The 12,489-nt window shown below is 36.6% G+C and overlaps 1 protein-coding gene across 28 annotated transcripts in view; it reads right to left on the bottom strand.

Moving 5' to 3' along the window:
- DLG2 (discs large MAGUK scaffold protein 2) overlaps positions 1–12,489 on the bottom strand; it is a 1,001,432-nt gene that overhangs the window by 258,796 nt on the left and 730,147 nt on the right. For 27 of the 28 annotated variants that reach the window (XM_032099063.1, XM_032099062.1, XM_032099064.1 and 24 more), the window contains one exon: positions 11,647–11,788. In XM_032099063.1, coding sequence (XP_031954954.1) covers positions 11,647–11,788 — 142 coding nt within the window. Of the gene's footprint in view, positions 1–6,563; positions 6,596–11,646; positions 11,789–12,489 lie in introns of those variants that run through there. The other variant, XM_032099095.1, reaches the window with a different exon arrangement.

The following is a 12,489-nucleotide window of genomic DNA, read 5'->3' as shown; positions in this document are numbered from 1 at the left end:
TGAATTTAAAAACATGTAGCAAGCCATTTAGCATGCTTTAAGAAAAGTGTAAAGGCTAGATATATATTATTTAAGGACTGATTCATGGTAGTTTCTGTGCAATTGCATCACTTTCAGATACAGCAGGTACAACTTCAGAGGTTTTACTTAAAAATAAATACTAAGAAGTTTTTGAAACTTTATTTGAGGAAGAACAAAGAACTATATTGTGAAATTTCTTTTGTCCATTATCTTCATTTTTGTTAATACCTTTGCATAAAAAATCCCCTTAAAATGCCAAATGTGTGAATATTACTGTATACATCTTCAATAACTGCAATAAATACTCTTTTAAAGAGTAATTATGTAATATGGATCTACTCTGAAAAATAAACTAACTTCTGCTGTAACTTATTAGTCAGATCTGCTTCCTTTCTGCCTTTAAACTGTTTATTTAGTTACAAACAGACATCCCTGTTCTCTTTGTCGGTGAGATAAAAACAAAGTTTTGTGATAAATGAGAGCAGCTACCACTAGGTCTGGATGGATAGCAACAATTATGTTAGCCTGAGAATCAGGGACACAACAGTAAAGGAAAGGCAACAGAAAATGTAAGTAATAAACCTAAGTAGCAACAGAGCATGGCTTGAACATGCCCCAGTAGATCAACTCACAGGACAGAGAACCGAATCACTCCATGCCAAAGGTAAGCTTTAAAATGGTAACATGAACAGCAGTCACTCTTCCAGCAAGAAAATAAAAAATAAGAAAAATTGAAAGCTGGAATTGTTATTCAATACAGATATAACAGCAGTGAGGCACAACTCTCACAGAAAGGTAGAACTAATTGGTGGAAAAGATAACAGTAACAGTGAGAGGTAGAAAATTCGTCTAACACTGGTTTTATTGATTTATTTCATAACAGATTGTGTAAAGAGAGTGAATCTTCCTTGTTGTTTGCAGTCCTAATTATTCCTTGTTTAGATCATCATTGTTTTGTTGTTTCAGGATGACTTAATTGAGGAACAGAAGTTATAAGAAAATGGCATTATTAAAAATCATTCTCTCCTCAGCATCATGCAGGGTCCTCAATTTAAAATCAACTTTTTTTTTATTGCAGAATCCTGTTTGGTAGGATTCAATTGACAACACATAGCACATTAAATGTTAACAGTTTCTGGTTTTAAAACATTTCAAAACCTTTTATGATATGGCAAGAAACCAGCTCAGCTCTCACAGCATATTAAGTATGCAGGGCTATAGCTGGGAAACAATCTGAGAGAAAATAAATTCAATCTGAGAGAAAATAAATCTCCCAATGGTACAAGTTTACAACTTTTTTTTTTTTTTTAGTAGCAATTTTTAATTGTATCCAAGTTCCATAAAGACATCTAATACATTAGTTTTGCTAAAATAATGTTGCTGGGAAGTAGACAAAGAACTTTAAAAAAAAGTATTTCACTATTAAACCAAAAATCAATGGTAATTTAATACAAATAAACTCTTCCACTTCTAATAACCAGAGATTTTTATATATATATATATATATATATATATGCCCTTTGACTGAGTTTCTTATTCATATAACCTTCTAGGAGAACCACATACCTTATTGTTCAATAGGGTAATTAGAATTGAAAGTTGATTTTATTTCATAGGTTGTATCCTGTCAGTTTAAATGAGACCAAATGACTCATATGATGTGTTTTATTTCAACTACATGAAAGACAGAGGAGGAGTATGAAGAGCGGGAAGAAAATACCTGAAGTGCAGTACCTTAGTTCTTTCTGGAAATCCTAAAATTAATAATTTCTCAGCTTTTCTGTTATTAACTGCTGTTTTCATATGCCTTAAAGGTTTCTTTAACTGCAAAACAAGTGCTTTTTTAGCAGAGTCATGACAATTAAGGATTGCCTTGTTCCTCCTAACAATACTATTTTAACATTTTAATCGAGTTTTCAAACGAAATGGCCTACAAGAAGGCATAAGTATAATTTAGAACTTTTAATATTCTACACCCAATTCTACACTCATTATTCTTAACCACTAGAAATTAGGAAATGAAATGACTGTTTAATTTGAAAAAAAAACCATTAATGATTTTCTGTTGCAGTAATGGAAAAGAAGGCTGTAATAGAGAGACTGTCAGACCAAAGGCCCAAGTCCCCTGCAGTAACTGGTTTAGGAAATAGAGACCAGCAAAGAACGGTCCTTCTTTGCTCAGCTGTTGAAAATCAGCAAGGACCACACAGACCAGAAATTAAATCCAAGAAGACTGTAGTCAGTAGGCCTGTCCACCATGAATCAGCACTTACTCTCATCCATATTTGAACATTTTTATATTCTTAGGCTCCACAGCCCTTTCTGGCACTGAGCCCCACAAACTGATCGTGACATACCCAAAAAGCTCTACCTTTGTGTACTCTAAGCCTGTTGGTTGCATGCTGATAACATAGGGTAACATTTAAAAAACCTTCTGTTTCCCATATTTTAAATTTGGCAATGCATTATAAACTCCCTGTATCTGAGTTGTAAGAAAGTGGTAATAGTCCTTGCCTGTTGCCTTCTCTGTGCCATGGGTACCTTTGCAGATCTCTGTTCTGTCTCTGACACCTTTTTTCTACACTGAATTATTTGTTATTTATCTTTCCCTGGAAACCATGCTATGCTCCTGTTCATCTCTGTCACCCTCTTTTGAGGGGTTTTTTCATTTGCCTCCATGTAGTATTCAAGACCTGGATGCATCACAGATTCACAGAGAAAACCATTATATTTTGCACTCTTGTCCTTTCCTATCAGATCTTATTTTCATTCTTAATTGCCTTCTTGATTGCTCCTGAGTACTGAGCTGACAATGTCACAGAACTAACCAGTCACCCCAAGGTGTCTTTCTCAAGTGGCAAGAGCTGCATGAAGGGTCCATGTCCATGTTCTATTTCATATGTACTTCAGGTTATCCTTTCCTCTGTGCATTATTGAATGCCACTTATCATTTCTGTGTGTATTATCACTGCCAATCCTACTATCTCATTTCAAAAATCCCCATACAAGCACTAAAGCATATTCCAAAATTTGATTAATTTTTTTGTAAGTGTTAAGTACTAAGTAGCTTCCAGTGATTGTATTAGAAATAGTCAAATCCTATTACTTGGGGATCTCTGACAGACCTATTTAAATATGCAAGGATAATTCAGGAATAAGAGATTATCTGTGACTTGATAATGACTAAATTTTTACTTTAACATAAATTATTCTCCCAAGTCAAGACTTATTACACTTAAAATAAATTTGGATAACAAAATGAAATCTTACAATAGGCAGACAATTATACATCTGTAAAGTTTAACAGTTTAAGATTAAATTTGTGTATTAATTACATAAAATATAAAATACTTGCTTTGCAAGTTAGCAGTTTCAAGCTTCAATCTAAGGAATGTGTGTCACCAAGGGTCCTCTTTAACGTTATGTAGACAAACTCTTTTTTTTCCCCTTTAACTGAACATTTAATGTGTAACTTGAATAGTCTTCTTTTAACTAACCTTTTTTAAAAAACAATTCCTTAGATTGATCAAAGACTAAAACAAGAAAGAAATTTTATTCTGGGATACAATATTGGATTCAATATAATCATCAGGAGGGTTGCCAACTTAACAGCTAGAGATGAGAACTCTGCTTGTGAGAGACAGTGAGCAACCAGTTGCAGCAGCAGGCTGGCATCCTCCAGACGGACAGACAATGAACTAACATGACAGACTGCCTCGTGGGATCACACCCACATCATGCACCCCCCAGAAACCCTGGGTGCTTCTCCACTTTTCTAGAGAGAGATGGATCTCTATCTGAGCCTGATCCTGCCAGCACCTTATCAGCAGATACCTGCTCTGTATCTCGGTTCCTTGTGCCAGTGTACCTGCGCAACTATTGATTATCCCAAACCTCATCTGTCACTCTCTGAGGGATTTGCTGGTTCAGTAGCCTGAAATCCCTTCTGCACTGCTGCCCTACTCCAGTGGTTCTTCATGCCCCTTCACCTATTTTTCTGTCCTGTCCTGAATTCCCTTTCCAAATCCTAGTTTTCTTACGTGATTAAATACCAGTCTTCCCTTCTTGTGATTTCCATTCTCACATATCAATGACAAGTTATCCCTCATTTTCACACCTATTCTCACCATAATCCCTTGCCAGACACATTCCCCCTATTCCTCCAATCTCTTCAATGTTAAAACGTAACAGGACTGGGCATTCAGAGCACAGAACAGAATGACTCCTGACAGTGTTTCTGTGTCAGAAAGGGATGCAAGAAATAAGTAGAGAGAAAAACTAGCTTTGGCCATTTAACGCTGTGCTCAATCATGCAGGCTTTTTAAAACAATCTAGTCAGCATGACAAAATTGTGAGCAGCTTTGATATACTGCAGTGTGAGTACAGAATCTGAAAGAGTTCTACGGCAAAAATGTACCAAATACATTCTGGAGGATAAATGAACTGCAGTTTTCCCAAAGACTTGCATTTGTTGGTTTTTAGATAGCTTTTCATAAATGCATTAGAAATACTGTGTGGATTCAGTTTCATTGGCTCCTATAAATTAACACTCTGAGTCTATGTTTGGAATAATGTGGTTTTTAAAACATAATAGCACAGCCATTTCTAACACAGAATAGAACATGAACTCAGGCATGCAATTCTCCCTCGATCCTTTAAATGATCAAACTGCTACAGTTAAAAATAAATTCAATTTAATTATAATGGTGGCTAATTAAAATGACTTTAGCAGCAATAGATATATTTTACACTAAATTTTAAAGAAAAACAATCATAAAACCTTTGCTACCCCTAGATAAAAAATCCAGCCCCAGAAAAAAGCTAAGCATGAAAATACTAACTTGAACATCTAAGTGCCAAATTTGCAACTTATTTAATAAGAGGAATAAATAAAAGGCATCATCAGTCTTCCCAAACTACTACATATAGTTTATTCTCTTTAGGGTAGAGGTAATATGCTGATTTTGGGTTAGGCATGGTGAATGACTGTTGTGAGCTCACAATTTCATGTGTTCCTATAACTCTATCAGTGGGCTTCTACGTATCTTTTACTCATCACATGCACGGTAACACTAAATGTGGTGTAAAATTCACTTCAAAGTTATACCTACAGCAGTCAAAGACTTTCTTTGTCTGGGAAACAGGAGTGTAAACTCTGTTCCCACAGAAAGACTGACAGGAAATGCAGCTAACCCCTTTCAGCAAATGGACACTTTTAAAACATGGAGAATATCTCGTGATCTAAGTCAATGCTAAAGATCCCAAAGGAGCAGTTTTCAGGAGTCATTGTTAAAAGGTGCAGTTCTTTTATCCTATTGTTTTGCTTCCTAAAACCATAGTCAGAAAACTGTTAATGATCATTTTGTAACACAAAACCAGTAATATTTGTTGTGATGGCTTAATACTGAAAGGTCAAATCTGTGTGTCAATAGAAATTTAAAAGTGTTTCCATAAAATATTGTCAATTCAACTAGAATGCCAGATAAGTAAAGAAGAAATAGTTGAGGAATACTACTTTCAATACAGGGAAAAAAATCCCCTGAGACTTCAGCTTAATGGTTCTCTTTTCTCTCCCATCCAATTCCCAGCACCTCTTCCCCATCCAGAAACTGCTATTTTGCACACAAGCATGTAAAAAAAAATCAAACGTGCTTTACACAGCAAAACAGATAACTCAGCTTTTTCATCCATGAATCTTTAATATCTAGCCAGACTTAAATGTTAAAATGAATTTTTTATCAGCCGAAGCACAGAAGTTTGATATTACCATTATCTGAAGCTAAAAAGGAAGTAAAAACTCAAAATGGTGGTTCTTTATTTTTATGGAACTTTTCCTGTTGTTGTTCATTAAAGACAGAATAAATTAACATCTAAAAGCTACAGGATTTTTAGGCTATAATTTTAAGATTTCTGAAAATAGAAAGGCAGAAATATGCTAAAGAAAAAATTGTAACCTCTCTCTGCTGTATTAGTAACACATGTTCCACAAAATGACTAAAACAAAGAATATCTTTTTCTTCTTACTACCATATAAAATTTGGTTGGAATGCATCTCTACAGATCATTTGATCCAATCTTGTGCTCGAATCAGGACTATTGACAACACTAGATTTTACCTAGCCAATTCTTAAAAATCTCAAAGGGTGGATATTTCACAGCCCTTCATAGCAAGCACTACTCCAGCACTATTCTATCCCTCTCGTGTTTTAATTTCTTCTCAAATTCAAATCAGAACATCCAAAACCAGTGCTTGTGGCCATTGGTGCTTCTCTACTCAGAAGAGTTTGGTTTCATCATCTTTGCTACTGAGTGCTTACAGGGTGCTCTTAGATTGACCCTTAATCTCCTCTTCACCACACTGAACAAGCCCCAACTCCCTCAACACCCTCCAACCTCCATGTGATTTAGGGCTCTCAGAATCTGTTGGACCCTCTCCACAGCCCTCCTGAAGTCAAAGAATGGGAATTGGTCAGAATCTTTAGAAAATAATGTATTTTTCTGCTGGCCATGCTTCTCCAAAGATAGCCTGGTATGCTGATTACCTGACTAGCAGTGAGAGTGCACTCCTGGGTCCGTGTTCAGCTTGGTGTCTGCAGTAACGTCCACGTCATTTTCAGTGAAGTTGCAATTCAGATGTTCATGGCCTGCACAAGTGTGTGCAGCTCTTCCACCTGAGATGCAGCCTTCTTACTGAACTTTATGAGGTTTCTGCTGGCCGAGTCCTTGAGTATATCAAGATCCCTTTAGAATACAGCTCTGCCATTTGTCATGTTAACCACTCCCTCTTTATTATCCTCTTGAAATTTGCTGAGGGTGCACTGTGTGTCATGATCTAGGTCAGTGATGAAGATATTCACTGACGCCACAGGTATCCTGAGCTTCTCTGCTCATCACTGACCACTTGACAGATGCCAAGTGATGATCATTACCCTTTGAGCCTACTGGTTAAGTCAGTTACCAACTCAGTCTCTTCTCTTAGTCCAGTTTTCCCCAGCTTTCAAAGAGTGCTGTGGGAGACTGTGTCAAAAGCCTTACCAACATCATCGCATGCAAATGAGCATAGCCATGCTGGGAGAAGGCTAACGAGCAAGGTAATACAGCACACAATCCAGGAGAAACCCAAAAGGCTATCCATAAGGTTTCCAAACCATTACAAACCATATTTTCTTTCCAGCTATGATTAGCTGTGTATGTTCATCCAACACTTCCTCATGTTTGAATGAGAGGCTGTTGGAAGAGTTTTAAAGGGTGCTCCCCGTGTTACAGCTTTTCCTGCCCACAGATGAGGTGTGAGAAATACCTTTGCAGCCACTCCCCGTGACAACTAGTGGAGAAAAGGAATCACCATGTGCCCCACAGCAGATCCCAGATGCGCATTAGTGGGACCTATGACACGGGTCTGGTATGACTTTGGAGTCAGTTGTGTTCTCCCTCAGCAAAGAGGCATTCCTGCTCAAGGCAGCACCTATGCTGTAGCACTGCTTGGTGAAGGGCAGCCACTCCTCTCCCCTCATCCAAGCAGTTAGAAATTTCATCAGGAAAGGCAACCAGTCTGGACAAGCACACAAACTGCTTTTAATCAATCTATGCTGACTATTCCAATTATCTCCTGGGCCCTTAAGTGCCTGGCAAAGGTGTTGTTAAATACTTCAGCTTTTTCTATATTATCTGTCACTACATTGACTTCCTTCCTATTCATCATCTTTTACCTTCCTCAAATTTTACCTTCAGTTTTGAAAGTAGCACACATCTGCAGAATCACTTTTATTTTCCTTTATGATCCTTTTAAGTCTTAGCTCAAATCAATCAGCTTCCTAATTTTGTCACTAAGCAGTCAAGCAATACTTGTTAATATCTTGCATATTAGGTCATCAGAAAGGTCTTTGCTCAGCCATGAAGGCCTTCTGCTGAGTCCCCCTCCTTTCTGCTCAACAAGATGGTTCCTCCCTGAGCTCTCAATAAGTTTTATTTAGAAATCATCCATCTTTCATGGGCCCTATGTTTCTGTGGCAGCATCCCAAGAGATTTTGCTAAGCAACTCTCCAAAAAGGCTGAAGTTTGCTTTTCTGAAATCTTAACAGTCATAACTTGCTGACTGTCTTTCTAGACTTCCTTTGAATCATGAACTAAGCCAACTCATGGTCACTCTGATCCCAGCTGTTATTTATCACAACCTTTGCCACGAGTTCTTCCCTTCTTATAGCAGCAGCTCAAGCAGAGAATTAATCCTGTTTCTCCCCTCTAGCAGCATCCCCAACAGGGAACGGTCAGCAACACAGTCAATGAATCCCCTGCATTGCCTGCACAACAATTTAATCTTACTAGGAAATAAAACAAGCAAGGTCTTACTTGCCATGTGTACTGATAGAATTATTTGACACATACTTTTCATCCACTTTTGATGCCACATTCTACTAATCTGAACTTGTGTTATTTTATTTTATTTAAAAAGTGATAATTGCTGTAAAAAATACAGGAAGGCAAAGTTTCCATTCTGAGTAAATTTACAATAAATCCAGAAAAATGAAGAAGTAAATTATGCCCATCACTGATAGCATTTTGTACCAATAACACATGCAACTTAAAAAAATTCAGTAACTAAGAGACAACATCCAGCTTTGCTAAAATTTATGGCTGAAGATGATTTGTTACTTTTCTATCCCTTGTGCTCAGATTAGGCTATTTTTTGTATAGACTGAACCCAATTTTTTTCAGGCACAGATTCAATATCAGACCAAAAAATACAAACTTTTATCAACAGAAACACTTGTTTTTGTTAGGAAAAATAGATGTATTTAGGTAAAAAAAACCCCTTAGAACGGGAATGAACAAACAAAAAACTACAAAAGCAAAAATCAGGAGGAAGTGGGCAAGATGAGTTGAATGTTCAACCATTTAAGCTTTACTGATAGATTCATTATCACAAGTAAGTTAAAGGAAAGCTTGTCATCTGCCTCACTTGAATCACTTGTACAGAGAATTCCAAAATTGCAAAAGCCTTTTTTAGTGGAGAAGTTAGTGTTCCAAATATTTTTAGCTGGCACAAATGAAAATCCGCCAGAAGTGTTGCAAGACTGCATGGATAATAAATTTCCTTATGTGAGCACAATGTAAATTAGCCCTGTAAACCGATTACAGCAAGAACCAGGTAGTTTTAATGGGTAGCACTGCAGCAGTTGGCAAACATCTTAATTATAAAACATTATGTGCGAAAACCTTAATGTAAATGCTGCAATCAGGGTGTCTATAGGTTTTACTAAAGCTATCAATATGATAATTGAATTCTCATAAGATTTTGTGAATTGGTCAGCAACAAAGACTTCCCAAATATCTTGTTATTTTGATGGCAGACTCATCAGCAAATCCTATGGCATTTGAGAGAAAGAGTGCTTTCACTGTTCTGAGTTTATAGTGGTGAAAATGACTGCGAGAATTAACTGCTGCAGTTCAGTAGTCCCACTTGAATCAATAAGCAATAATTAGACACATGGACATTTAAAAAAAAACCAATCTCAGTAGCATTCAAGGGTTAAATGGTTTGGTTTTTAAGGGTAGAGATTCTTAAGTCATTGTTGTCAGAGAAGAAAACTGGTCTCTGGCTCTTGTTTGGGTGTCTCTCAGATGTACATGCATGTCCAGTGGGGAAATGCAGTGGCAAGAAGTGTCATTTGTCTCATGACTTTCTTCATTTTCTCTTTGTGCTTTTGTTTCCTGATGTAGCATATAGACTATTATCACTAATGAAATGAAGCTCATAATAGCCCCCTCCGTTTCAACAGGTCAGGGTTAACACTTGTTCAGAAATATGAGATTTCTGTCTGATTTGCTCTGTGGCATTCAGAGCCTGCTCCTATCACTTGACACCCTTATTTCTGCCACTGCCACACATCTGTCACAGAAGGTCATGCTTGTACAGTCAGCCTCTCCTGTCTATAGTGCCAAAGCCACAAGACTTTGGATATCAGACCTTCATTAGGCAACACATTAACCTGGAAATCCAGATGGGAAGAACACAGGAGAGAAGTATTTCACAGAATACATACAGCTTCTCTGGGCATTCATTTTTTCCCACAAATAATACAAAATGGACATTGGTGTGAATACCTCAGACAAGAAACAGACCGTGCCAAAATTTCATTTTTCTCTCAGGAGCTAAACCAGCACAACTAACTTGTTTAAAAACATCCTAAAAGTATCAGCATAGGAATGCATCTTTCTCCCTAAAAAAAGGTCAAAAGGACATACTTATTAATTTTAATACATATCCTGCATGTTTTTTTGTAGGCTTTCTACTGGATATGTGCTAAACTATTGGGCTAAGAGTGTCACTGCCTTTCCTTCTATGACTATTTTTTCTTTTCTTGACTTTTTTTTTTTCCCCCAGAAGTAACTAGGAAGTTAAAATCAGCTACATGGAACACAAAGAAACACGACTAATAATACTTCTTTGTCACCTTACAAGCCTTCTAACTGTTTAAATGGTCTTCTAATTGCCAGGACAGCTTATCTCCCTTTTTAGGATTAATCCCTTCACTTTCTGTGACTTCGTGATGCCCTTAGCTATTATTTACTTTAAAGGCTGCAATTTTTTTTCTGTTTTTAAACTTTGCTAACTCTTTCTCAGCAATAGTGGTGCTGACATCTCATTACAGACTAAGACAATTGAGCCCTACAAGCTTATTGACAAAGCCTTCATCATTGTAATCCAGGTATTTTAATATTGGTATTCTCCCTATACGTGGGTATTTGAGAAATTATGACACTGTTATTAGATCAGGTAAAACCTTGTTGCAGATTTAATGAAATTAATGTTTTAACTATTAATTAAAAATGCAACTTCTTGGAACCATTCAGGGAAAAGTCATCCTAATTGAATGTCTCACAAGTTGAAGGAAATCAGTTTCAGCTTTGCATCCTCAATCAAAACAAAGGAGAAACTCTTTTAGACAAGACAGGGAAGAAAGGTGTGGTTTCCACACAATTATGCCCTGATTAAACACTGTATCATGATTTAGTTACTCTGAATCTGTCTGATCCAACAAGTTAAGCTGCTTGAGATAGTAATCACATGCAACAAGAAAAATGAAATGCAAATTAGTGGGTTATGAAGCTGATGAATATGTAAGTGGATGAGATTCTTTGACTTGCAAGACACAGCAAGTCAGGTTAGAGGACCAGAACAGCCTCCTCCTAGCAAAAAAAAAAAAAAAAAAAAAAAAAAAAAAAAAAAAAAATCTAATTTTCTGTGGCATTAGACATTATAATGAGGGCTCATTTTACAAACTGAACAACTTCTGTCTTCTAGGTGAATGGTAGTGCTCTTCAAACACAAAGATAAATACATACTATCTCATCAGTGACATTCAGTGCTCATCTAAAACAAGGCATAAAAGAACCCTCCCAGCCTTTTCCTATGTGTCTCTTCTACCTAGGAATTAACTACACAGATAAAATTCTGTTACTGTACTTCCATATAGTAGTCACAATTCTTTGGGGATTATTAAAAAAAAAAAAAATCTGAATAGAAATGTACAGTATGCTGTATTCTATTAGAGATGCACTGAATGCTTTACTTATATCCTTTGCAGTTGCATGAAAGGCAACAAATAAAGAGAAGCATCTGACCTGGTGTAGTCGTCCTCCACAAGCATGTGCTTTGGAATGGGTGAGTATCTTCCTGGTGAGATAGGGGCCAGGGATGCCTTGTACTCTAAAGTGCCATTGTTTCCAGAAGAGAGTATATGATTTTCCATTGGTGGAGAATAAGCTGATGGTAAAAAATTAACATTTCTAGTCAGCAACTTTCATGTTTCATTAGATGTCACAAGAACATAATTTTTTTTTAAGTACCAAGAACATGTTCAATACTGTAAATAAGACCAAAACAAACAATCCTTGTTTGAGAGAGCTTAAAATACAACAAGAAAGAATTAACAGCTGGAGTTTTGCTGAAAATAATAATAATAATAGTAGTAGTAATAGTAATGCTGGCTCATTTGCAGGGATTTACTCTTTAGAGGATACTTAGTTCCTGAGAGGGAGCTTGAATATGGTCTCCTATTTGGGAGACAGGAGACATTTTCTTCCCTTCGGACTAACTCGCAGAAGGAAATGCAATTAGGAAAGAATGAGATTAAAAGCACACTCCTCTTTTTGCCTGCAGTGTGCAGCAATGGGAGTAATATAGTAAGAACTCAATGCAGGATAAGAGCAGGAATATTATGTGTGGCAAGAATTATGTATACATTCAAAGCTGTGATCTATCAAAGGTGCCCAAATCTCCAATATAATTGAAATTTCAGTATCAACATAAATGGGATTTAGATCACAGTAAATCTGTATACTTAAAATAGAAAATGGATGCAAATCTCTTACCTATTAATGATTAATGATGAAAGTTACAGGACTGTGTTGTCTGTCTATATATTATGTTTGCAGTTTTGTTGTTTATGTGCTTTTTGCTATTCT

The sequence above is a fragment of the Corvus moneduloides genome, chromosome 2, assembly GCF_009650955.1.
Source record: "Corvus moneduloides isolate bCorMon1 chromosome 2, bCorMon1.pri, whole genome shotgun sequence".
Taxonomy (NCBI): domain Eukaryota; kingdom Metazoa; phylum Chordata; class Aves; order Passeriformes; family Corvidae; genus Corvus; species Corvus moneduloides.
The sequence above is the reverse complement of the archived record's forward strand: the minus strand, read 5'-3'. Positions and strand labels throughout refer to the sequence as shown.